Below are 27,965 nucleotides of genomic sequence, written 5' to 3' on the forward strand. Positions count from 1 at the left end.
TCAACACTTGATTTCCTTTGCTGTTTTAGGGCTGTCTTCTACAACGCATTTTTGCGTTGAGTTAGACAAATTGTGTTTTAATGAACATTTTAAGTGTTTATATGGTCAAAATATGACTTGGTTAAATGAAATCAGCGTTTAAGTAGACATAATTCGTTTCCACAGTTATAATATGACTTTGCATGGTTACTACAGTCATTGTTTTAGCCAGCAGTGCCTGAGTTAAGGAAGGATTTGAGGAACGTCTCCCTATCGTATGTTTTATGAAACCGGCCACTGAGGTATTATTCAAAATTACTGAACATTAATTATAGTGATTTTTCAAAAGCTTTCATTACTCTTAATTCAAAATTAAAAACCGTTACAAATGTTATTTAGTTTCGCTTAACAGACTTTCAATAAAACTCATGACATTTAAACAAATAAATAAATGAAGCATACTGAATCGTTATAACACTAACTGTCCCGTTTGCCTTAAATAATTAATAAGGTACTGAAATAAGTAATTAAAAAAAATCAACAATCAGATTATTCGATAGTAGCAGATATGTCCTGTTTTCCACAGCAGCCACTTTCGACCAGCACACGAATAGTTGCTTTTCTCCTGTCTTTTGTCGGATTGGGCCTCCTGATTTCATTTTATCTATATCCGACGTGGACGGAGTTTAAATACAATGGACAGAAAGGGACACTTGGACTGCGGGAAATGTGTATTCATGAGGCCGATGGTAGCTATGATTGCCGTGACATTAAAAACCAAGGTTAGTATGATTCTTGCTGATGATAAACAGTTTGACAAATTCGAATTTTTATTTTTACTTTATTGGTATAAAAATTACAAGACAATAATTAGGATGTTCTTTAGGGCCAAATATGAAGTGGACCAGACTCCGGAAGTATTGCGGACGTACATCCCATTAAGGTTGGGTAAATATGATTGTTTTGAATTAAACTCTGCTGCTAAGTTACAAGTATAATATGAATTAGGCACAGTCTACAATCGAGCATCGCACTTATTCATTGTTTTTGAATTGCATCTTTTAATGTTAAACCAACTTAAATACTACTTCACTTCCCTGATCAATTTTTGTGGGCCTGTCTGATACCTATTCCGGTTTGATTGAACGTCTATCGTCAGCCTCGTATGCAATGCTCGGTAATATGAGTTTGCACTTATACATGTTTCTTACGTTTGTAAAAATCGTTAAAAAAGGGGGCGGTAGCTGAATGGGGCGAGATAGGATAGGTTGTCCATTATAAAATATAATAACCCAGGGTACCGGATCTAGATGCTGTAAATAATTTTTTTTTATATTTTAAAACCAATTAAAAGGCTATTTTCAATTTGAATTCAGTTCCCTTAACCATTTCTGCGGGCCTGTCTGATACCTATTCCAGTTTGACTGAACGTCTATTATTGGCCTAGCATGCGATGCTCTGTAATATGAATTGATTTTAGGCTATGCCTATGATGAACGGAGCTCAATGTGTGCCCTCAAACTATGAGACTAGTCCCTTTCTACTGGGAAAGCTTAATGTGTTTCACAGCCAATAATTTTCAAATCATAAATATAACACCAGTGAAACCTGAAACGCTCCCGAAGAAACATAAATTTGTGCCATCTTTCGTTCTGTAAGCCCCGTTTTATTATTCAGATGAATTGAATTGTTCAAATACACACTCCGAATTGCTGTGTCTGGGTCGAATTATCTGGCATAAGGAAAATTGTGGTACCTATAAACAAACTACAAAACGTCCTTAAAAGTTCCCTTCATTCTCTTCATTCTGTTTCGATTTGTTTTGTTTTTTTTTGGATTCTAATTTGTTTGAATTCATTTTCTTTCCAGTTGTTTCTTTTCAATTCCTTTTTTATTGATTTTTTCCGTTACGCAATTTTAAAGTTCAAAATAATTATGATGGGTAATTTTCGTTAACATCTAGGCGCCTAGTTCAAATAATGATATCGAATATTTTCCGAGACGTATATCATAAGAATGTTTTTCTCCACCTTTCTTTATATATGAATCCCTTCTTAAAGCATCATTTCTACTTGTTATTTGTTGTAATAACAAAAATATTTAAATTATGAAACAATGATCTTCTTTTGTGGCATTCTGATTGGATGGAATGATGATGTTATACTTCATATAGCCTCTTTGTTGTTTTATTTTTAGATATATTGTTCATCTTGTTCAGATTGTTTTCTACCCTTGGATTGATTGGTTACACCATATTTGTGATAACTGTTTCTATGACATTCTGTTCCTGCTGTATTAAGAGTGACAAGGCGAAAGGCATCACCAAATTTTCTGTCGTAGTAGCAGACTTGATAACTTGTAAGTTTAGTCGTATACAATGTAAATCAACGCTGGACTAAATATAACGACCATTAAAAGGGTGTGTATTAAGTCGTCGCTCGAAGCTAATGTTTCTTTTAACTTAGCCAGATTTTTAATTCAATGTGGATCCTGAAAAATTCGAAAGATCTTTTGGAGACCCTCAATTCAAGATTATTATCAGAATATAATAGCATTAAAACCTAGGATTTTTCAACACTACACTGTATACTTCTATTCTCCACTTTCAGTTATAATCCCGACTTAAATACATTATTCATCGTTGTTTCTCAAAAAAAGATTGTACACCTAGATACAAATATATAGTTCTTGGTAGAGATTCCTCATACTTTGTAAAAAATAATTCCAAATCATCTTCCAAATATACGGAAGATGTTTTCAAAATGCTGGAATTTTTGATCGACAAAATACTTGTCCAGTGCGGTAGACGCGTTTTTCAACAAACGGTCGGCATTCCAATGGGAACAAATCATGCTCCTCTACTTGCTGACCTATTCCTTCACTCTTATGAGGCTGACTTCATAGCTGATCTTATCCGAAAGGAAGAACATCGTTTAGCTAGATCCTTTAATCTTTGTTGCCGCTTTATAGATGACGTATTATCGTTAAACAATACGTTATGCCAGAACTTGTCGTAACTGCGCATACTTTTTGTATCGCGCTTGACTTCTTACAATTAGGCTTTTTGAACAAGGTTATGTTGCTACAAGATTGAAGTCATCACTACAGAAGTTTTATGGTCGTCATCTTGAACCCGTGGATCGTTACGGTTTATCCATCTGCGCCATGAAAACTGATTTGTTTGACGTATCATAGTTTTCTTTTCCTCTTTCATCTACCCCGGGATTGACTTTTTATGAGCAACTCAGCGCGGTGTTTCTAGAAAAGCGGAGGACGCTTACCCTGCCGGCGCACCTGGTCCATGCTCCCAATTTTTAGTGGAGTTCGGGTTGCTAATTTACTTTTGTTACTTTGTATGTATTATTTCAGTTACTTTATGTTCTTTGTTGTGCTTGTCTGTTTTCCATATCTGGTCTTTGTCCCTGGATAACATTCTTTTGATTTCCGCTAGAATCTTGGTTCCCTTGATTACTCTGTCATTTTAAGTTTTCTGGTTCATACTAAGTACCGCTGATCTTCAATATACGTTAAAACCATTCTAGTTGCAGACCCTTGAGAGGGCTGGATCCCTCTTTCTGTAGTAAAATGTCGTTAATATGCTAAATTTTGACAACAGTATGCTAATGATAGCCTGGAACTCAAACTTATATTTCTGGATCGCAACCCCATTTTATCAATTTCTGGATCCGACCCTGCCTCCTTTTTATTAACAGGATTGAAATGGCATGATTGTTGAGATAGAACATTTTATATATAATTACATAATACTATTTTCCAGTCAATTTGCTGATGATCGCCATTGCTACGGGTCTTAAATCGGAGTTCTTAGGTACACTGAAAATTAGTTATGGTTGTATTTTCTGCCTCACTGCGTTCTCAATCACCATTTTACTTTGCCCAGTTTATTTAATTGATGCCAAAAATTTCGCAACGCAGTACAAGAATCAGAAGAAATACGCCAGGTTCTCCGATACACAGAATAATGTTGACCCACAACAGCAACCACCGGAACCCGTTAGTGAAACCAAGCCGACCACGAATGAGTTCGGAAACGATTTGAAGTACAGAATAGCATCAACTCACATGTGAAACAATTGTTATACAGAAAATTGTGTATTCAATGAGTAGTCTAATTTTCGATTCACTGACGATCCACAAATGTGTTTATCATGGTCTTACACTGTAGGAGCACATATTCTTTGTTATCTTTTTTCATTGAATATTATATTTTTTATCTTACAAATTAATGTGATGCTGCATACAATGAAATATAATATGTTGCGTAGAGCTTATTGGACAAGGTATAGATCTAAGTATAAAATTTTAATCATAATAGTTGGTTAATTTTTGGCAATCAACGAGTTGCTAATATAAGAGCCCGATATTTTGTGCGATTTCTATTCCGTGTTGAATGCTAGATAGCATCTTAATACTGTGGTAGTTAATAGTGTTCCCCGTATCAATGCTTTACAAATCAAAATAATATTTCAATAAAGGAGTAATGAATGTAGTAATTACTGTCTTTCTACATATGAATATAGTTACTGTCTTTCTACATGCAACTGCTGTTTTTTTATATTATGACCCATTAACTAGAAAGGCAGTATTCATGTGTTATTTGGTTACCCTCTAGGTGTTAAAGGTTTTGGTGGCGTCCGAATTGCCCACCTACTGGAACTTTGTTGTGTCCGGTTTTGTTATTGCAATTTAGTTTTGTATGACGTACATTATTTCTGTTTCCATTCTCGTTGATTGACGATGGTTAGTGATTTTACTGTGACTGATTAATTGTTTGTTTTTAACGTCCAAATATTCCACACAAAATCAAGACGAGAAGAAGTTGTAACAGATATCACCATGAAACAGAAAAAATATAATGGGATGTGAAGAAGGAAAAGCTAAATTTTAACTTTCTCGAAAAAAATGGGTGAAATTGATACGAGCGTAAAATTTTGCAGTCAAGAGTCTTTATTGACAGATTTGTAACAAAAACCAGGCAAATTGTGTTCGATGCTCACTTAATACCCCCACCCCTTCTAATTGATGACATACACCTATCAATCTCCAAAGTGGTTTGGGTCAAAATCCCAAAAAAGCCATAGTGGAAATATGTCATAAAGTATCACGAAAGTTTCATAAATTTTCATTCAGAGGTGAATGAGAAGTGACGGATAAAAATGGGTATCCCATTTCCCAATATTCATAAATGACAATAAGTCTGTGTTTCGCTACCCAAAATTGATTTGGATCAAAATGTGAATAGTAATAAAGGTCATGTGAAAGCTTCAATAAATTTCATTCAATGTTGTTCGAAGGGTAACAGAAAAGAGATGGGTACCCCTCTGCGTAATGGAAGAAAGTACGGACGGAAAGATAGACGGACACCTCTATCACTTTTTACCACCACCACCCCCGCCCCATTTGCAAGTGGAGTATAAAAAAGACCACAAAGAAAGTAAAAATGAGCATTTATTGAATAAATTAATGGTGGACGCCCTTCCAACCAACATTAATTTTTTTATTCTCTTCTTTGTCCAACCAGTCCATTAAAGGCTTGAAATATGTCCTGATTGCATCTGTCTTGATTTCTCTACTTCCTGTAAAAACTTGTAAAGCTTCCTTCCAGTGTTTACTTTTTCCTAACCTCAGGAAAGACCTGTGAACATATAGTTTAGTTGTATATAGTTATTACAGTGACGCTTTACATACATAAAACAACTTTATGATTGTGTTCACCTGATACAATGGAACAAAATAATACTAGAATTAACAGCTGAGGAAAAAACGCTTGACAATAGACACTCTCACTACCACATTTAAGTGTTTATAGTGTTATAAATCAGCATGGAGTAAAAAAAAACGGACGGAAAGCCTTAACTTGTTACTATAGTGCTTTAAACGCTACAGAATCATCCGGTGGTTTCAATTCAATTATATATAATAATTCACTCAGACAACATAGATTTTATTGACCAGCATTTTTATATTTTTTATTTTTAAACTTTGTGAAAAATTCCACTCCCGACTTCTCATATCCTGTCCAGGGATAACCGTGTTTTATTTAATGGTACTAACCTAAGTTTAGCGCCTGCTTTTTTCGAATTGTAAAAGTCACAATGATGTAATGGCCCAACGTGTCCACTTTCTTTGCACAGAGTTTCGTAAAACTGGAACTGGGCAATGAAACTTATGAAGTAACTGGAAAAAATACAATAAACATAGACGTAAGTGACTGATATAAATTGCTCATTCAAAAAAGGCAAGTCTTATCAGAATACTAGCCATCCAAGACTTATGTTAACCACGGACGCCGGTAGTAAGGGTTGTTTGTGGTTCCAATTTGGATTTTTTAGGCTGGTCAAAACCCCGTCAGATTTGAAAATATTCTTATCAATTTCATGCAATGCATAAAAATGAAGTTGAGACTTTATCAATACTGTTACAACTCTTCCCAATTTAGATTTGAATTGCCCCTTTCATCATAATGACCTCCAACAGTTCCTGCAGACAATGAAACAACCAATCAGAACCGTGCAATATCATAGACTGGGAGATAAATCTAACGACAACGTCATTTAGTAACATCCCATCTTAACTTATGTTTCATACAAAATCAAACAAGATTGCCAAAGATAGTGATACGTTCCCCGTCGCTCGTGAAACTTTACGTTGTATATGTCCAATAACACATGCAAAGTTCCTCGAACCTGAATGACAGTGTGAGACGGTCAAGTTTGCTACAATTCAAATCACATTTCTACGTATAATCCAATTAATAGTCTCAGAAGAGTTGCTACCACAAAGTTTCTGTGACGGACGGACGGACGCACATCATTACTAAATCCCTCCGTTGCGTTGTGACGGGAAAATATTTAAATAATACCTACCAGATATAAGGAGAATTAGTAGGAATATGAAATTTTGCTCCAGGGTCGAAATCTTGTTCCGTTCTCATGACAGGGGGTGAAACACCTTGGTACTGTAATCTACAGAAGATGCATTAATGTGTATGAAGAGCTTTACAATCGTAGAGAGCTGTAGCTGTGTGTTCTCATAGTTATCACTATTTAAGGTGTACCCTTACAATACTTGACCTTCAATTTCACAATCCCGTTGATAAAAGGGAAGAAACAGGCATACAACACATCATAAGCTTCGATATTTATTTTTTGTTTACTATATGTATGTCGTCGAAAACCGTAAATGACTTAGGTATATCAAACCAAAATTCCAAAAGTATCAAAATGCTATAGCTATAAATTCTAGTTTATCACTTTGATCCCAAAGTCGATGCAAATGAAATCTAGACTAAGTCCACACTGTTGTGACCGACCTGTTATTTAATATATACAGATGTAGGTTGATTCCGGTACACAGTATTATAATTGAAATATAATTAACCATAATTCTGATGTTTTTTATACTACAGTACATAATCAAAGACCTACCTAAGTTTCCAGTATTCAGTGTTATAGTGGTCTTTCTTGATGGTTCCATCGAACACACCAAATCTCCACAAATCTATCAAGTATCCATATGGTAGGAAGGCAATCTTAAACAGTGCTTGTTTCATCAAAAAGTTAATTTGCTTTTCTAAAAATAAGCAAATACACAATTTTGACTCAAGAAGTCTTTGGTAGGGCTTATCATAAGGATCATTTCAACAACTGAAAGTTTATTTTAATTTATCAAGATATTAACTGAAAACTGTTAAAAAAAGTCATTTTCCTTCTTTCAAGGACAATAACTCTTACAAGGAGTGATCTGACAACTTTTATCCCTAAAGACTTTTGTAGCCCTAATAATAAGGATCATTTCAGTATTGAAAGAATTTGGCTAAACCTAACGGTTTTGGAGATATATGCAAAAAAAAAAAATACTACCTGACCGCTATGTTCTATTTTTAGTAACGACTGTCATGTTTTTGACGGATCAAAAATCCCCACATCAGTTCTATGCAGGATACCCCAAGGATTCATTGGTTAAGTAGTATCAGAGAAGCAGATTTTTGAAAGAAATAACATTAAAATAGCAAAAAAAAAAAACTCCAACATGGCCAGGTGAGCTAAAAAGTGGTTCCAAGTGCATGTAATTCTTGTAGTTAACTTGTTTTCTTGTTGGCGTTGTTTTGACCAGATTAACGATGTTCACGTATTATGTAGGGAAAATGTAAACCTTGAATAATTCAAGACAAGTACTGACATGCCAAAAGATTGCATTTAATTTGGCAAACATCACGAGCGCCTTTCTGATTGTGAGAAGGTATATTAATAAACGGAAACCGACAGTTGCCTGCAAGTGATTTCGACTTAGCAATCATTCAAACCGAGCTTGTAAGGATAACATGAGGCAAGTGTAACCTGTTAGAAGAAAGATATTTTCTAAGATATTCGCGTCTCTATTTCCTTCTTGTCGCTTTCTCTAGACATCTTGATGGCTTTTGCTATTTCTTACCGCTAATAAGTGGGATCGGGTAGTATTACTTAGTGTATGTACTTAGTACTTTCTGGCTTGAAAGGCCTACTCTTATGATATGTCAGGAACCAAAAAAAAATCTGAATTTGAATAATAATAGTAGACCATTTGATAAACATTTTTTAATAAAGGGAATAGTTACGTTAATACCGAACTTTGTTCTGGAAGCTCCGAAAGACATGACTTCATGTCAGACTGAAATCTGGCTCTCGATGCTTCCAAGCCACGACTTTATTTCACATTTATACTATTATGAGGACTTGGCACTCTCTATATATAAAAATCAGGTGCATATCATTTTTGGCAATGGGCTAATGTAGGGGATTTCGAATTATTATTAATCAAATGTTGACCAAAACTTGCAGAAAATGTGAAAGTCAAAAAAAAAAAAGGATAGGGTTCCAAACGCCGTAATCCTCGCTACAGTTTAGATCCTTCAATAAGATTCAAGAAGAAATTAATAGGTGACGCATGCGTACCTTTTGAGTAAACTATTTTAATGGAAATCATCCAGAAGGCATTATATTAGATATTGCTGTCAGCAAAGAAAATGTCTGTGAAATACTGGTTTAGTATATGAACTAGCTGTTTAACTGAATTCCGAATGCAGCTTTCATTATGAAGAAGTGCTTGTCAGGCTCCAGCCCTGAAAATCTTGAAAAAAATACTTAAATCTGAGAAAATTCTCAGCTGTTTGTAACGTCATCAATTTCAAAGACTTTGATTGAAGTTACCATGGAAGCTAATCATATTCTCAGACTTTTAACTTTTGTGTCGCCGGAACAAGGAAGGCTAATCAAGAGCCCTTGATGTACGGCTTCTGTATGACTAAAGAAAGGATCAGCCCCTCCCCACCAAAAAGTCCAAAGAGAGATTACTTACGTTCGTAATAAGTACGGTCCACAACTTTAGTATCTGGTAATAAGCGAACTTTCTGTAGATGTTCTTCTGTTTGAACTGATAAAGAGATTGTATCCCCTATGGCTTCATGGAAAGCCTGGTTAGCACCGTCTCTGAATTCTACCGGTTGATTTCGGTACTCCATAAAGTACTGTATGTGCCCCATTTCATGGTGAATTGTTTCAAAATAGTATGGGTTCACCTCCGTGCACATCTTGATCCTAAAAAGTGAGTTTTTACTTAAATAAGAACCTCAAGTATGCCAACTGGCTAAAAATAAAGATAACAAAAGGTTAAATTGCTACACGTAGTAACATGTCTTGTTAATATCAAATGCACAAAAAGTCACACAACTCCTACGAAATTTATTGAATTAAAATATTTATGTAGTGTGTGGTTATATACTCGATATAGTGATGGAGAGCAAAAAGAAAGAAAGATGGGTAAACAAGTGCCGTAATAACGGCTTTGGTTCGATCGAATTTTGATATGGTGTAAATTCAAATACAGGTTACATTTTAACCTTTATTAAAGTTATCACATTTATCAGTACAAGGAAATCAAAATTGTACAATTAAAAGCTTTTGGTGTGGCATATATTTAAGGCAACACTGTTATTTTAAAACATATTTTTTTTATTTACTCGTGAAATTTTGGTGGATGTTAGTTCATGAAGTAGAATTCATTTTGGTCGTTCAATTAAATTTTGTACAGGTGTAAAAAGAACTTAGTGTGAAAAGTTCACACAAAAATTGCGTGAAGGGTCGATTAACATTAATTTCACATGAACTCTCTCACAAGTTCTATAATTCACTCACTTCAGGTTAAAATCATGAAATTCACAAGAGATAATTTTGTCTGTATAAACGTTAAACAAGTTCTTTTTTACCAGCACTAATAAATGCTTAACATTACACGATACTTAAAATTATAATGTTTACCTTGAACAAACTCATATTTAACCCCATATATCTATAAGAGGTAGCTAGAAACCATTAAGGAAAACCTATGTACATGTACTCTGTACGTGAGTGACTTATCTTCATTGCTTTACATATAGCATTTAGCACGTAGAATCCAATTTGCAGGTATAATTGTTTACAAACTTACTCGCGGTCTTAGTCCACCCTGTGTCGATCCTAGTGGCAAAATATTAAACTTCGTGAAGTGATTTTTCTTTAAGAAATAAATGATATTGTTAACTAAGTATGCAGATAGCTTGCTGTACCTGAAGTCATCTTTGTTTGGGTCGGTTTCGTTAGTAAAGAAATCACTCGCTGATGCGTGACATTGGACCTCACGGCCTTTTGGTCTAACGATCATGGAATTTTTCCAAAAGGCGTCTGTCATGGGATCTAAACCAAGTGAAGTATAAAACTCCTCTGCCAACTTAAACAGCTTTGTTACGTCATATTCTTGGTCTTTCATTGCCTTTTCTACATTAGGTTCTGGTACTTCAGGGAACGGTTTCACGATATCGTAAATACCCTGAAATTCTTGCGCCCACATATTTCCTGAAATAGAAATAAGTAGTTAACCTTTGCAAGTGTAAAGATTTAATACAGACCTATGTAAGAATAAGGTGGATCATATAGCAACAGTGGCAAATAAAAAAAAATATTTGCAATATACTGAAATATATTGCCCCGCCCTTTTAATTACTGGTATCTTTTAACTCCATCAAAAGGTATTTCTATGCGTCACCTTAACCCAATTATTTGGTCAAGTTCGGGTAAAACCCACTGCTAGTAATATGATGATTGTCCCAAATATGATTGACAAATAAGTTAAAAAAAAGAACTGAGGAGAATAAACAATACTGTTATCATGCAGTATTTTTTTTCTAAATGCATTGATAGACTGCTTTATCTCTAAGTTGAAATACAAAATTAACGTTTACTTTAGAAAGTGTCATATACACTGTAAGTTGATGAAACGCTCTTAGGACGTATTTCAAAATTATTACTCCTTTTTCATTAGGTCAGTGCTCCTAATCTGATATTCTAATATCTGTTAGGCATAGCCTACAACCGAACATCACATTTATACATTTTCTTACGTTTGTTAAGTGATTGAAAAAAGGAGGATAGCTGAAGGGGGCGAGATAGGATAGGTTAAAAGGTTGTTCATTTAAAATAAATGCGTACTAGATCAAGATAGTTACTGTAATTTTTTTTCTTATTTTTTTCTTTGTTCATGAACTGCATATCTTAAGTTTTAATCAATTTAAAGGCTACTTTCACTTTGAAATCACTTCCCGGACCCATTTCTGCGGACCTATCTGATACCTATTACGGTTGGCTGGACGTATATCGTGAGCCTTGCATGGGATGCTCGGTATAAATATATACACAATGTACCTGTCATATTTGAATAAAAATAGCTTGTTAAAATGAATTTTTGTTTTCGATGAAGTGGTGTTGCTGTGAATAAAACAGTGTAAAGCTACACTATTCCTAATAAATTTTCTATTTTGAGTTGTTATACTTACAAAGAAAATACAAAAGAAAGCAATTTCTTCTCGTTTAGCTATTGCTAAAATAATGCGACATTAATGGATAGCTTGTGATAAAACAATGATAATATAAAGTTCTCGTGATTTAGTATGATTCTAATAGGGCTAGGTTTCTTTATATTTTGTTAAAGGGGTGCAGTCTAAGCACAAAATAGCAACCGTAATGGAGCAAAATTCTGTTGTGATGTCAATTGGGTAAAGCTAATTTATGATGTCGGAAATAAGACGCCCCCACCCCCCACCTCTGTGAAGGGGGTTTGTGTTTATCGAAGTTTTACCATGACAGTGGACTAATGGCCTTTTGATCACGCCATATTGGAACCTAAGATGAACCATTTTCCGACATGAATGATTTTTAAACTTAGGAATGGCTTGAAACTTTCTTGAAAAGAAGTCACCACAAAATTAGTTCTTGAGTAGTGTTCAAGAATTTGGTAAAGTACTTGAACCGTTGGTAGTAAACCATCTGTTCAATCGGCAAAACAGAAGTCTTAAAGAAAAAAAAGAACACTAACATAGTTGTCTTACCCAATAAATGCGCTGGAATTGTTCCGTCGGTTGGAAACTCAAATTCAGGATAATTTTCCTTGTAGTACTTTTGTAGCTTTGCTCTGACGTAAGCATGTACTTTCATGTACATAGGTGCAATTTCGCTATATAACTTTGCGCACATGGACATAAGTTCTGGTGTACTTTCAAACTGTTCGTCGCGCCAAGCCTTCCCATAGTCCGCAAAATCTAAAATTACAGAGATAAAGGTACATGTTATATGTAAATAATTGTTTACATGTACATAAGCAACACTGTATTTGAAAGGAAATGTATTTGGTATTATTTAAGTTACATAAAAAAAATCGACGCGAAGTAAAAGAGTACCAAGATGAACATTTATGAAACTTTAGTTACATTATGCCGAGGCTAAAAAAATTACCGACGGATCAACGAACGGACATAAATCCACTGAACAATACGCCTAACAAAAATGGTTTTAAACGTTGTTTTGTTGGAAATGTGAACTATAATAAATAATTGTGAATACTAACAACTAACACATGATTAACGGTCCTGTTAAGAGAGTGACCCGAATTTCTGTCTTCCAATTTGGATCGAACCCGAAGGTATGCCAAAGGGCGACCCATTTTATACGAGGGAAAGAAGGCATTTGGTCACATTCATTTCCAAATAAGACATACATTTGTGTAGCTGGACTATCATGTAATATTTTTGTTATTGAATGGTATATCAAGTAATTTGTTTGAATTGAATTCACATTGTGCAAAACACCTAAAATATCACAGAAATTTAACAATTCTATGTTCATGGCATCATTTCACAAAGCTCAAGTAAGACTTACGTTAGTAAGTATAGATCGTTTTTGTTGAAATTGTGAACATTCCGGACACAAATACCCTAACAGGATCGTCAATATCACGATTGTCATCACTTGTGAAGCTTCATAGGTTACCTTTCCATAATTCAACACCATGGGTGTCACGTGATGTAAAAGCAAACTCACTACCGACTGCGTCAGAAAAAAAAGTTGATTTTGTTTTTAGCGTGTCCCCATTTTGTTCCCTATTGTTAAAGATATTAAGTCTAGTCCCTTATTTTCGAAAAGAATCTCCAGAGAACTATAGAGTCCTCCGCCATGTCCCTTACAACCTAGACACACCAGAGTCCTCCGCCATGTCCCTTACAACCTAGAAACAATGGGTTTAAATTTAAAAAAGTACGATAAGTGTTATTTAAGTTATCCTAAATAAATGAAAGTTAGCGGACGACGACAGGGTGATACCATTGTTTCTCCGCAAAAGGTTGTATAGAAATTAAAACATTAAGTTTGAAGATAATGTAAATAAATAAACATACTGTTTTCCTTCGCTCCTTTATTTAAAAGATCGACGAGTTCAGCATACACATTTTTCATCTTTTTTCCTGTGGCTTCACGCCAGCCTCTCCATGCCCATTCTAAAACTTTTGGATCTCTTTTTGTTTTCATTAAATCGGTCAATTCAGGCTCTAGTCGGTAAGTTTTCTCTTCATTCTGTAGAGTAGCTGTTGCGTAGATCTCAGTAAGTTGGTTTTGTCGTTGGTTTAGTGCCCTGAAATTATTTCATTTTCTCCCTTTCTAAGCCGGTGATTAAAAAACTGCACGTGACCTTTAACCACCAGACGATTATTTCTCATCATTTAACAGTTTCAAACTTTTCTACATATTCATAAGAGAAACCGATTCACTTGTAGCTTATTCTTTATTTAAATTATTTCTCCACTCTCCAAGGTAAAATTAAGATTTTACACACTCGTTTAAGCTCGCATGTAGCAAATCTCGTTTGGAGAAATATTGATTTAAACCACTGGACTATATTTTCAATATATGATTTCACTGTAGAATATATTCATGCGCAAATGACACAAAAACAAATAAACATTTATTTATGGCATAAAGACAAAACGTTAAGTTATACTTGTTTAAAAGAATTGAAAGAATTAAACACATTTTTTGGAGTTTATTGATGTATAAACGGCGGCGATGCAAATTCACAAATTTAACTTTTATTCAGTTTATGACTGCATCGCCACCGTTTTATACACCAATAAACTCAGAAGAAAATGAGTTTATTTCTATATTAAAAACGAAAACAAGACGGATAGACTAAATACGAACGAGCATGTGCGTTCTCTTAATATACCCTTCACACACACACACACACACACACACACACGAATAATCAATGTTTATTACGAATAATCAACAAGTGGTCATTTTCGAGCTTTCGTATTTCACCCTCCGGCATCCGTAAATACCTTTTAGCAAATCGTCGATATTCGTATCGATTTGTGGAAAGGGAAGACAATTTTTGGACACATCAAAAAATTTACGCGAATGTTCAACAATATTTCCTTCATGATTCCTTAAACGAATGCAACAAATTGTAAAGTATTCGTGAGAAGTTTGGTCCGTTATTTTACACCTAATGCAGTAGCCCAAGAATAGTCTTCTATAGGTACAACGGTACTGTTTCCCATATTAATATATGAATAATATATTTTTTTAGATTTGAGTGCCATTAGTAGAAAGAGTAATCAAGGGAACCAAGGTTATAGCGGTAATGAAAAGAATGTAATCCAGGCACAAAGACCAGACATGGAAAACAGACATACACAACAAAGAACATAAAGTAACTAAAATCATACATACAAAGTAACAAAAGTAAATGAGCAATCGGGACTCCACTAAAACTGGGAGCATGGACCAGGTGCACCGGTCCTTTAGAAAAAGGGGGATTTTGACCCCGAACACCGTCTGCTTAAAATAGCAAAGAAAGTAAACTGTCATGCCATGATATTTTTAGTTGCCAATGGGAAAATGAAGCTATGAATACATGCAGCTCCGTCATTGTTTTAAAGAGGTGAATTTTTTTCACTTTTGTAGCGAATGGGAAATAAATAGTGCCGTTCTAATTAAAAGATGTAATTATGATTTCACGGCGAAGTCGATCTCGAAAGGAAAATCCTGATTTTCATCAATTTTATATTGGATTTTAAAAAAATACACTCCACGAGACTGTTATGCTTCCAGCACGATACCTAGACGCATGCAAAACGCTTATCAAATGCATATATTAAACTCTCACCAACAACGCGCCACAAATGATGGCATACCCGATAATTAATTTTCAAAATATCAATACATGTATATTCAACTTGATCGTCTTACAGGTTACACCTATCTCATGTTATAACTGTGAATGTCTTTTTGTCGTCTTCCCCCTAATCATATGAGGGTATTCAATTAGTAGTGTACACACGAATAAAAAATCATGTTTTCTTTTTAAAGGTATTATACAAAATGGAAGGGTAATTTACTGTTCTAATAATAACATTAAGCTTAAACGTGTACAATGTTTATATGTCTTATACTTTCAAAACCGTACGATACACTTCCTATAGTTTATTTGAACGAACGTTCCTATCACGCTCTTATCGTGCGTGTTAACAAACATCTCTGTCGCGCAGGTAAACGAGCCCTTATATCGTGCTTCTATCGTGCGTTTAATCGAACGCTCCTACCATGCAGGTTAACGAACGCACACTCCTTTTACGCGTGTCCTATTGTGCAGATAAACGCACACTTCCATCGCGCGTCATGAAAAACAAAGTACAAGCGCACGATATAACTTAAAAGTATCAGAGAAATCGCACGAAAACGATACACGAACTTTAAATGAAGGTCTCAAGGAGTGTAACAAAGTTCTTTGGTGTTATTTACATAAAAATCACATACAGAGGCTATGAACTGGAAATATGGAAAAATGACTATAATAAAATTGTCTCTTTTGATTTCTATAAATTTGGATTTTATAATCTTACCTCTGATCATTTATATCGGGTGGATCTGTGAACTCGCCGAGAAGTTTTAATCTTCTTCTAGATTCAGAAGTTATGAATAATAATAGTCGTAACTCTCTAGCCTCGTTCGCAATAAATTTTGTGTAGTTGGAAGCAACCATTGACATATGTACCATCTAAAGAAAAGATATTTAAACAAGTCACAACCACCATTGTTTGAAGCACAAAGGGTCGAGTCGATCAGTACAATACATAAGATTTATTTTTTTATACACGTGGATACAGCCATGGATAGTAAACTTCCAAACAATTGTTTCCCCGTGCGGGTCATCAGGCCATAATATGGAAAACCTGACCGCAAACCATAGTGGTGCAACGTGTTGGGAAATATGCCACGTTTCTCGCACGTTAAAGAACCATTCTGTTGTTTCTATTGGAGTAGGAACCATTGGGCTCCGCAACAATGAGGAAAAATTGCCCGGCTCAACCCACTTCTCGCTATTTCCAGTACTCAGCAATCAAAATTTGTCAACTCCGTTCTCCTTGTGTCCCATCCCTTTTTCATTTCATCACCATTTCATGTTCATCTTAATCATTCATTTCACGTTCATCGCCTGGTTATAGCTGAAATATTGCTGCACGGGCGTTAAACCCTAACAATCAATCAATCAATCAAAAAAATCAATAAAACAAGTTTTGCGATTTTATTTCAGTGCATTGCATTTAGGCGCATTGACATTTCAAATGGGCGCATGCTATTTTAACATTTACATTTCATATGGGCGCATATTTTAAATAGGATTTTCAAGAGCTAGTGTAAGTGAATAATTGTTTTAATATTAATTTATTTACTTACACGATAAAACAGCATATCACAAGATGTCAAAATTGACATGATAAAACATATAAGCTCTAACCGTTAAAATGTGATTGTTAACTAAACCTCAAAAGCACTAGAAGATAAAAGTTACTTGTTTAAAAAACAATCATTCCAAAAGAGTCCTGCTAAAAACATCACATTCACAGGAAGGTTGAACAGACAAACTATATGTCTGTTCGAACGGAATGCTTGGGGGCAATTCCTCACTACAGTAAAGGATACTGTTCCATAGATTACTAAATTTACTCGCTTTCTTCTCTACGAACGGTTGTGACAACATCTAGTCCTACATGTATCATCTTGATGTAGTTCTTCAACAATACACCCACAAAAACATACAGAGCCGGATGTTCTTGGTCGAAAATTTATTACAATTGATATAAATAGAATGAAAATGATACATTTCTTAATCTTTTGAACACTTCTTATATACACATTTTTTTAACCTATTCATATGATTTATTGATCTTACCTTTAATTATAGTTACCTATAAACGCGCCGAATTGAAAGGCTGAGATTCAAAATTTTTGCCCCATTTAAAATAAAAAAAAATGCACCCAATTGAAAAGTAGTACGTTTTTTAAAAGGCGTCCAACTGCTATGCAGCCTTTTATGTGGTTTCAAGAAATTTAAGATGATACCTTGAGTACTGATTGATAGAATTAAAAGAAAATGCACGATTGTTCGATGAATACCATAAAATATTGATAAAATTCGATTGTAACCACACTACACCCTTTCCTGTTAACTGATGCTTCACATATTTTCCCCAAAAAATTATTGTGCACTACTTCAAGCCTTAGCTGGCGGAAGTATGTATCACACATGCTAATCCACTGCCCTACAGTTAATTTTAATTACTCTCCTTGCAAAGGTATATTCTATATTCCAAAGCTTTACTGGCCTATTAGTTAGCCGATTGATACCACTTAGTCAACCAGGAAGTGGTTATAGGGTCTGCCAGGAGATTGCTATTCCATTTGCTGTGGTTAAAACATTAATTTTGTCAATTTTTTTGTTATTTCCAAATGATGACAGGATAACTGATTAATGTTTTGTACCCAATACCTATGCACAAGTGTTAGAAAAAATTAATATGTAACATTTATTTTAAAATAGACATGCCGAGGGTAGAGAGAGATTTAAAAAAGTAAGCTTTCACCTCTTTTTCAGTCTGGGTTGTGACATTTGTCACGAAATTCCATTCTGCTAGAGCTAAACTATGTCTGATAGATCTCATTTCTTCTTCTGTCTCCGGAAACCATACATCTGCTAACTTTTCATCTAAAAAATTTACACCTAACTGTAAGAGAGCAACCATTAGATTTCAAAAATATTTATGTCAATTGTGAATATTTGGAAAAACAAGGACTCAGCTGATTTAAAAAAAAATACCAAAAATAAAACAAAACAATTTAAATAAAAGATTATCAATACCAGTGTAGCAGGCCTAAATGAAAAAGAAAATAGTCAGGGCAGAGTTTCAAACAACAATTATTTTGCTGATGATAGCCCCCGACCTCTTTATTAAATGGGACCGCTCCCTTTTTGTTGATGTGAAGAAAAATGTGTTTCTATGCTTATCCAGGTGACCTCGACATCCAAGGCTCTGGGATATGTTTTAGATTCTAGCTTTGGTTTATTGCATAGTCCTGTTGTAATATAAGAACCAGCAGAACTGAATGTTTTTGAAAATTTCGAACTTTATTTATGTAAATAATCACCTGGTTAACTTTCTAGGTAGTTAACTGTAAGTATTTGTAAGAATCAGGCAAAATTGGAAAAATCTGAAACATGCGTGTCAAAAATCCACCGATCTGACAATATAATTTTCCCCAAGGATGCTTTCTCTATTATTTGATCTCTGCATCACTGGCTTTGTTCAGAAATTTTTCAATAGAATGTTAGAAAAATTATGAATTTGACACAGTTGTCTGCCCTTGAAATGTTCATTTTCGATGCATTTCAATGAAATTGTAACTCAGTTGACCAAAATAATACTGAAAAACCTTGTCTTTTTTTATTCTGTTGGTCTAAATAGTTAAATAAAATTTTCAAAATGGTGGGTTTTTGCACACCATGTTTCATCCACTGTCTGATTTTTACAGAGACTGACACTTAACTAGACAAATGACAAGATATTTAAACTCTCTATCAAACTGACAGGGTATGACTTTAAATTTTTAAGCTAGTTAGCCCCAAAAACTTTCTGATCAATAAATTAGGTGGTAAAAAAACATCTTGGGGTCCCTCTTAAGGTATAGTAAATTCAAAAATATAATTACTGTAGCCAAAAGGATTACTAATTAAAATTTCTTGGTAGTCCTCTCTCAAATTAGGTAGGCACATGGCTACTAGACTACTGTCAGTGTGGACCCCTGACTTAGCTTAACATACCTTTGAAAAGTTATAATCTACTGGTTAATACGTTTAACATATGTTTCATTTGGGTACTTTATTCCCCTATGAAGCTAACTATAGGACTGACTGTAATACATGTATACCCATTATTTTTGCCTTTGTTGAACAATAATTACAGTTGTTCATTGGTCACTTCAATATACATTTAAGTCATTTATTTTTATTATTGATGTCACTTAGGTATTGGCTTTTACAGGAAAAGGGCTAATTTCACAGAAGAGCATGAATCTCCCGGCTAAAACGCTAACTATATGTACCTATATGAAATTCCCGATCGAAGTTATGAAGCGCCACTTTCAACTTTTTATGTTTGTGCTTTGCTTCTACCTGTAGCACACTGCTCAGTAATGCCAATATGGTAAGATTCCATACTAAGCGCCAAAGCGGGGGCATCGAGCCGTTTCTATAAATTCTTCTACTTTGACCTGTTGTCTTGCTAAATTTTATAACAGCATATCAAACAATGGCACCTGCAAACATAAAATTTCACGACAGTTCTGGTACAAGTTATACATGTATTGCAGAATAAATATCAAATTCTTCATTGTCAAAGCAATGATAATGGAATCTGGCACAAGTTACACAACTGAGTACATGTACAACGTCTTCGTAATCTTCTGATTCGTTGAAAAGTTCCCAAATTTTTCAATCCGTTGCGTTCATTGGCACTTTTTTACTGATAGAATAAATACATGTGTATCATTTCTTTCCAAACACACACAATGTCAATGGTGTTTACAACAGTTATCCTCTGGACTCCCAAATTAGCGCGAATGGTCAAATTAAAATAGTCATTTGTTATCGTCGAAGCCCGCAAATCCTATGACATTGCACATCAAAATAAAGCTCGTGTCAAAATTTCAGAATGCGCGTGAAGTTCCAAAGAAAATTGTTACCATAAAAGTGCCATAGACAGACAAACCAGTTGTAATAAAGTTTAAACAGCATGGCCCCACCTTTGGAGCAGAGGTATAAAGAATTACAATAAGGAAATACGCCACTTTTGACAATCAATCCTGTTTCATCAAATTTAAATCGTTTGAATATAGCTGAAATATTGCTGATGGGACCTTAAACCACAACAATCAATCAATAAATCAAATTTAAAAAATACTCGAAAATTTAAGTCTGTGAATGCTTGGTTTTTGACACAATGGCCCGATACTCAGAACAAATGCCTTGATTTTAGAAGAAAATAACAGCAATGTTGGTGAGCATGTTGATAACAATTGCTTCCGTCATGAAAACATTTGGCTGATCAACTCTTTGACCTTTAGAATAAGCTGTTTTGGCTAGTATGAATTGGTTTTTTTCTGATTACAATAAAAAATATAGACGTAAATTTGAAGAATATTATTGTATACAAATGTCCGTCCGTCGTAAACATGTCGAAACATCAGGGATGAATGATTTGTTCAATATATTTCAAACTTTACAGAATTGTTTGTTAAGACCGCTTAATGGATTTGTATAGTTTTGGGGAAAATTCATCTATTAGTTTCATATTAATTGGCCCATTTCCAAAAAGGGTAGGGTCAATATTAAGTATACATCGCCATAATTATGTTGGAGAACGCCTGGTTGGATTCGCTTCAAACTTAATACAATTGTTTGATGTAATCGTTTCATGGCCATAAAGGTCAGTACACTTTTTGATGAAGTATCGATATTCGTTTCTGGGAATTGAATGTAAACACGTTAAAGAAAGGATGATTTCCGATTAACTGAATATGATTGAATGGCTTAAAAATGTACAGACAGGTTAGTTAAGATAATCTCAAGGTCTGTATAAATTGTACACTGCATGCCTATTAGTACAATGTATTTGTGAAAATAGTGTACGTTGCAATAGTTGTACAGCTTGTTCCTAAGTTTGGTCCGTCGAATCATGTGATCGTGATGCTGCTGTTTACATTCTAATCTGACGCAAAATAAAACTTTGCTTCAAAAGGAAGATTAATCTTAATTGTTTCCTGATCGTTGAACAAACAGCAAATTGTTGCAGAATGTCAAAACACTGTTCAGCTGGTCAGCGCTTACGTCGTTACGAAATCCAGGAAATTTCGCGTAACGTTTTGGTTTTCTTGCAAATAAATATGCTTAATGAAATTGGGATTAGAGATATGAAAATAAACTACGTGTTTCTTTCTACTACTTTTCAAGAATATTATTTGACAGTTCATTTTTAGTACAGTATTTACCTTTTACGTAGCCGGAAGATTACGTCACGATAAGGTATTCTAAAAAATAAAACTAAACCGGACGTCGTAGACCAACAGTACGCCTTTTGAAATGCACGACCAAGTAATCGAAGATAAAATTTTATCATTTCGTAATTAGAAAATCCATTCAGACAGAGTTATGGGAACTACCACTTGAATTTTATTGGGCAAGGGTCAAATTCGAAATAAAATGGCTGGATTGAAAAATGTCTAAGCAAAAGGCAGGATAGAAAACTTGATTCTTTGACTAGTTCTCCCATTAAAATCAAATGGTTGCTCCCCAATGCAGTTGCGCTCTATGACTTTTACGATCTTCGAAAAGCTCAAGTCTATTTTCGTAGTTTTTCTATAAAGAAAGCTTCCATTAAAATATATTTATATATTTTTACGATTCGTCAAGTTAGTCACACTTGGAGTCATAAAGTAGGTCTACATAAAATAATACTTATCACCACTGTTCAAAATCGTAACGTCTTATCGGTATATTTTTTGTTTGATGGAATTAGATATCAAACAGAAATATTTAGATTTCAAAGAAGGTATATGATCTGGAAGATGTAGAACCGTTGAAAATTCGAGAATATATATAGGAGATTTTAAAAACGTAGCCTTCTTTTTGTTTCTCTATTTGAATATCGACAAATATTTACTAATGAAACAGATGGTACATATAAATGAAAATACGATAGAAATCCTTATAATTACTATATTTATATCTGAAATCAGAAACTGATAAAACCTTCAGGCTGTTACAGATTCAAATATTAATGTCAAAAATTTCATATTTCATTTAGTTGTGTTATGAATTCTCAATAACTGGTTATACATGACTATGTCGGATCTAGAAAAGGGGGCAATGTGCACCTGGGCCAAAATTGCTTTCCTCACGGAAATTAGGAACAAGAAATTTTATAGAAGTAATAATACTGTAACAATGATAAATAACGAATTTCCGTTGGTCATTTTTAAACTATTATATTCATGTTTGAGTATTTTTTATGTTCTAACGTGAAAGATATATTATGTATATTGTTTTTTTTTTTAAATTTCTCGCTGCGCTCTGAGAAGCAGGGCCGTAACTATATTGAAGCAATTTAGGCAAATCCTCATGAAAATTGTGGTAATTTTTTAAACAGTCCCGAGGACCAATGATCGAGAAATCGCTGATATATTTACATATTAAGTAGCGTAATACTAGATCGTTTTGTATTCCGGCCTTACTTAGTCTTAAAACCTTGGACTATGTGGTTTAACAATGAAACATGATTGTTCAAAGAGAACATATTCTTCAGAAATATGATGCTTCTGGTCACCGTAAAATTGGAAGGTTCTTTTTGGAAATTGCACACTACTTGACAAAAGTGACTGTTAATGAAATTAGGTAATCATGCCGATACTGTATTTTGCATTTGTTTATGAAAATAATTTGTATTCTAAAGAGAAAATCTTGGAAATCCTTTTCTGCTATTTTTTACCATAACGTCATTGCACTCGTTAGCTCAACTAACACTTAATTATTTGTTGAATTATTGTTACGTACATGTACCAAATTTCACCCAAATTTTTGTTGAAAGATCGTTAAGATTCGCGGAGGTCATAGGGTTCTGAAAATATCCAGAACCAAGATTTGGCATCATTTACCCTAAAGCTTCTGCGGCCCTGTCTCAACAATAACTTAACTATCCATTGGGAAAATAGCTCAGCAGAGAAAAACTAACATGTAGATGTTTGGAAAACGCAAATATGCTTGTAAAGTACGTAATCGCTTAAAATTATCAAAGTAGCAATGAATAAAATCACAATAATGCAAATGTGCCTATAATTATGTGACTAAACTAAACTATGTAATTAAATAAAAAAAACCAAAGAGGGCATAACTATATGTAAAGTAAAATATTATAAATAAACAATAATTTTAATCAATCGATTTAAAAGATACAAAAATTAAACAAGTTTACAAGTAAGATCAGACGAACACTTACATTTATCGTTTTCATATCTATGCCAGCCAGTTGATTGTAGACTTAGTCGGGATAAGAATCGTACAAGTTTTGAATAACTACGTGTACATTGATCAGGAATACATGTATCAAATTATTTTAACACATGATTATAGATGAGGTTGGTTATTACGATACTTATCACATATTTAGCCGCGTGGTCTATCAGAGGCAGTTCAAGGTTAATTAATGCATGATTGCTGGTATTTAATCATAATAGATTATTAATTCCAAAAACAGAAGCTAAATTCTTTCGTATCATTATGCAGATGTTTTCTTTATAATTTTATAATCAATATTCGTGTGAACCGAAACGATCCTACATTTTGACACTAAATGTACATAATTCAGACCAATATTAAACAATAAATCTGATACTACATGTATTTATTGGAATACTACAGACTTGTTTACAATCAATTTGGGGGTAGAAAGTAACTATTCTTGTTTTTTTTTTTTATTTCAAAATTAGTTATTCTATTAAGTCAACCATTGCGAGTGTCAACGTATATTCTGGTTGCATGGCGGTCAGACGAGGTTATGTGCAATAAAACATTTTTAAACTAAATTTGCAACTGTTTGTACATAGGCATGTATGAAAATAACAAATTGAATACTTACGGAAGTTCGAAGAATCTTATCTTTCCGTTCCATTTTATGTATACATGTATACGTGTACATTTGAAAAGTTTGTAAACAAAATTACACATACGTCACCACCCCTTATTCGTGTGCAACCGATTGTGAAAACTAATTATGCGAGCAATTTAAACTTAACTTCACGAGTTTTCATGTTTTACTTAGCCTAAAGTAATTCAGTTGTTAAAATAGTAATGTCACGACTAAGTTCGATAACTCTATAACGTTTTGTTTAAGTTTAAATCTTAGGATAAAGTATCAGCCGTATAAAATTCAGACACGCCTATGGTAGAGGTGATTCATGGTGGAGAAAAAAACACACCGAACAAACGAACTTTTATGGTCTTCATATTTTTACGTTACGACGGTTCTTAAAGATTCTGTGAACCTCATTTTAATCTAAAACTGTGTACTTTATGTAAGTTTGTGAAAAAAATGAATTGTGACCTAAGCAAAGACGCATATTTTTCATTTAAAGATTGTACAACTAATAAAGTTGAGGATTAGTGTCATTTCTTATCGAATACTCACTCTGTTAAAAATTGAGGGATGAACTCATTCAGTATATTTTTCTAGCAGTTGTCAGAACTTTGATAACTCTTCAATTTAAATTTTTGGCTGTTAACACAAGAATATATATATATATATATATATAAACGTCTCAGAATGTGACGACTCTATTCACTACACTGCTCCATCGGATCAAATTGATAGAAATGTCTGAAAATGTCTGAATCCAGCGCCCTAGACCACTTGGCCATATAAAAATATAGCTTTCGCTGGCCGCGTCATTCCTTCTCGTAGGATTAATCTAGGGCTGTAACTTAGTACACGATGTATGGTAGTACGGGACAGTTCCCGCGGATGGAACGACCAAAATTTGCAATGCAGTTCTAACATCGTTGGGAATTTTTCAGACCTTTCTATACGTTTACATATCTTCCCTGTATCAATTGGATCCGATGGAGCACTGTAGTGAATAGAGTCGTCACATTCTGAGACGTTTGTATAATATTGATTTGTTGTGACATGCATCATTAATTTGATCCTTTATCCTACATAATAACATCAAAATGAACTGTACCATACACCGTGTACTAAGTTACAGCCCTAGGTGAATCCTACGAGGAGGAATGACGCGGCCAGCGAAAGTTATATTTTTATACAGCCTAGCTGGCCGAGTGGTCTAGGGCGCTGGACTTTGTGCAGGTGTGATAGAGTGAATATTGACAGTTTTTATAAGTATAGTTTTGAATGTATACTAATTTTATAATTTTGGAATTATGTTAATAAAGATATTGAAAACATAAATAAATATGAAATATAAATATTAATTATACATGTCAGATGTTCTATGTCTATTTTATCTTGGGCTCTTGTACTTTCTACTGTCCTGACTTGTACTGCCATCCTGTTACAATCAGCCTCTTTCTGACGAAGCTGTTTCTGTAGATGTGCCCTCGTCTGTTCTACAGAGTTCTGTAATCCAGATAGAGTTGCAAGACAGAGATGTTGGTCAAGGCTAAAGAGAAAGCAGAGAGAGACAAGGAAGCATTGAAGAAAGCAACAAGAAGACTTGGTGAAGTTGAAGCTTTGGTGGATCGAGTTGAACATTCCTCCAAATCTCACACCGATTCCATTGTCCGGGAGCTGAGAGAAAAGCAAGTAGGAAATCAGAGCAGATAATGAAAAACTCAAGTCCTCCATCGCCATAACTGAGAACAAATTTCGACAGGCAGATGAGGAGTTGGTGCAGTTGAGAGGCAATCTAAAACAGTATGAGAACCTTGTTGAGGAATATAATACTAGGTGGATTTACCTGAATTGCCCTATATGGAAATTCCTTTGTCACCTCTTCTTTTCCCTCCAATTTCTTGTCACTACACTATTACACTTCAAGCAGTACAGAAACCATTTTGAACAACATGGGTATTACCTAGATTTTCAACTACTTTAGACTTTCTACAAATTTATTATGATTCTGTGCATCTTATTCTTGGAATGAAGGTATTATGATGTAACCAGTCAATATTAACTGAGCTGTTGTGTTCCTGTATTTTTATTATCATCCTGTATTTTGTACAATCAGACCCCTACACCCTCATGTGAGGGTCTCATCTCAACTTTAGATTTTCCTTAATGTCTGAGACCTCTAATAAAGAATCCGTTTAATTACGAAGGAATGTTATTGTGTTTTACGGCCAAATACTCCCGATTGCACAGGCGGTGTTGCCATAGATGTCACAGCGGTACGAGTTCGAGTCCCGCGGAGGGAACGACCAAAAATTTGCATCGCAAATTTGACAGTTCTAACATCGTTGGGAATTATTTAACAAATCAAATATGTTTAAACAAGAAAACTTGTTTCTTTATGGAGAAAATCGGTGAATTAATTAGTAGCTATTTTGACCAAGAAGAATGGGTCTTGATACTATTATAAATATGTCTATGAGGTAACAACCCCACTAGGAAGAAAACATCAGCCCAAGGCCATCCATTGGTCTTCAATTAACGACGAGGAAACCATTACACCACAGGGTAGGGTGCAACTGGCCCCAAAACATCATTATACACAGGTACGGAGAAAGAGTTGCGCCTATATACTCAAGTAATACAAAAAAATAAACTAAAGGTGAAAAAGAAACATGACATACAGAAGCCATTTTTTTGGACAGGCGAAAAACAATGCAGCAGGATTAAAGTACTTTGACGTGATCACAACCCCCTTTAAAATCTGGCCACTGTGGAAACGTATTATACACACCTAAAGGTCTGAATTCCTTGTTGCAACGGAAATATGAATTACACAAATGTACAAATTAAGGATTACTATAGCAGTTAACTAACATGCCAGCTCCAGACCATTTAAGACCCACAAAAAGTTATGTCGCCATTGTATACCAAATCAATGCCAATTCTTCCCATGCGGGGTTGAGGACCACGGTACATCATAAGTCATACAATAAAGACACAAGCCATGTCATGCCAGAAACTGCTTTTAAAGTATTTTTATTTCTATATAAAGACCCCACATGTATGCGCGAATCAATGTTAATACTAAAAATAAAAAATGTCATACTTAACGGTTTGACAACAATATCATAACTATATACCTTACGAATAAGCTTTTTTAAATTTTTTGTTATGGCACTGATTCTGACAGATTTATGGTGATATAATGATACAGAGGCTGATCCAGAGGAGAAGTTGCAGGAGGTTGACACTCCCTTTTTCTTGTAAAATTTGTCATTTTCATGTCTATATTAAAACATGGCAAAGAATGTCTTAGCAACCTAGCCCCTTATTCTGAGGATCACCTTCTTTTCAAAGTGTCTGGATATGTGGTACATGATTATTTAGTACACTCTGTAATGTATTATTTGATTTATATCACAGGGGCTTGCTCCCACTATCAAATATAGGAGGAGGCAGCACGAAAATTTCTCCAGTTCAAAAGTGGCTATTTTATTATTTACATCGGACCTACCGCATACAGAATTGGTAGGGAACTACATATCTGAACTCTAAGTCATTGTACAGTATTTGTCCCGATTGTAATGTATGTTAGCAGCAAATTTTG

The 27,965-nt window shown here is 34.5% G+C and overlaps 2 protein-coding genes across 4 annotated transcripts; one reads left to right on the plus strand and one right to left on the minus strand.

Moving 5' to 3' along the window:
* Positions 1 to 445: 445 nt before the first annotated feature.
* On the plus strand, positions 446 to 4,493 carry LOC148612929 (uncharacterized). The gene is made up of 3 exons (XM_088594862.1): positions 446 to 761; positions 2,176 to 2,337; positions 3,758 to 4,493. The coding sequence occupies exons 1-3, from the start codon at positions 548 to 550 to the stop codon at positions 4,066 to 4,068; spliced, it is 687 nt and encodes a 228-aa protein (XP_088450988.1). The 5' UTR covers positions 446 to 547; the 3' UTR covers positions 4,069 to 4,493.
* Positions 4,494 to 5,430: 937 nt separating this feature from the next.
* Positions 5,431 to 24,646, minus strand: LOC148612930 (angiotensin-converting enzyme-like). Of its 3 annotated transcripts, none has more exons than XM_088594855.1 (12): positions 24,368 to 24,646; positions 19,782 to 19,994; positions 18,266 to 18,387; positions 16,244 to 16,398; positions 13,739 to 13,971; positions 12,398 to 12,607; positions 10,583 to 10,868; positions 9,337 to 9,575; positions 7,428 to 7,572; positions 6,867 to 6,965; positions 6,055 to 6,177; positions 5,431 to 5,635 (listed from the first exon to the last, which is right to left on the minus strand). In XM_088594855.1, exons 2-12 carry the CDS (start codon positions 19,915 to 19,917, stop codon positions 5,461 to 5,463), a joined length of 1,923 nt encoding a protein of 640 aa, XP_088450981.1. In that variant the 5' UTR covers positions 19,918 to 19,994; positions 24,368 to 24,646; the 3' UTR covers positions 5,431 to 5,460. The 3 variants fall into 3 exon arrangements, with proteins under 3 accessions (XP_088450981.1, XP_088450982.1, XP_088450983.1); XM_088594856.1 differs by lacking the exon at positions 24,368 to 24,646 and adding an exon at positions 23,729 to 23,864; XM_088594857.1 differs by lacking the exon at positions 24,368 to 24,646 and adding an exon at positions 21,726 to 21,743.
* Positions 24,647 to 27,965: the final 3,319 nt, after the last annotated feature.

This window comes from Perna viridis, chromosome 7 (assembly GCF_037379345.1).
Source record: "Perna viridis isolate PV_CMFRI_1.1 ecotype Kerala chromosome 7, ASM3737934v1, whole genome shotgun sequence".
Taxonomy (NCBI): domain Eukaryota; kingdom Metazoa; phylum Mollusca; class Bivalvia; order Mytilida; family Mytilidae; genus Perna; species Perna viridis.

Coding starts and splice junctions, on each gene's coding strand:
- LOC148612929 (XM_088594862.1), top strand. CDS start 548: ATGTCCTGTTTTCCACAGCAGCCACTTTCGACCAGCACACGAATAGTT. Junction 762..2,175: donor CCGTGACATTAAAAACCAAG/GTTAGTATGATT, acceptor TTTTATTTTTAG/ATATATTGTTCATCTTGTTC. Junction 2,338..3,757: donor AGTAGCAGACTTGATAACTT/GTAAGTTTAGTC, acceptor ACTATTTTCCAG/TCAATTTGCTGATGATCGCC.
- LOC148612930 (XM_088594855.1), bottom strand. CDS start 19,917: ATGCCCCCGCTTTGGCGCTTAGTATGGAATCTTACCATATTGGCATTA. Junction 18,388..19,781: donor CGATCGGGAATTTCATATAG/GTACATATAGTT, acceptor TAAATTTTTTAG/ATGAAAAGTTAGCAGATGTA. Junction 5,636..6,054: donor AAAGCAGGCGCTAAACTTAG/GTTAGTACCATT, acceptor ATATGTTCACAG/GTCTTTCCTGAGGTTAGGAA.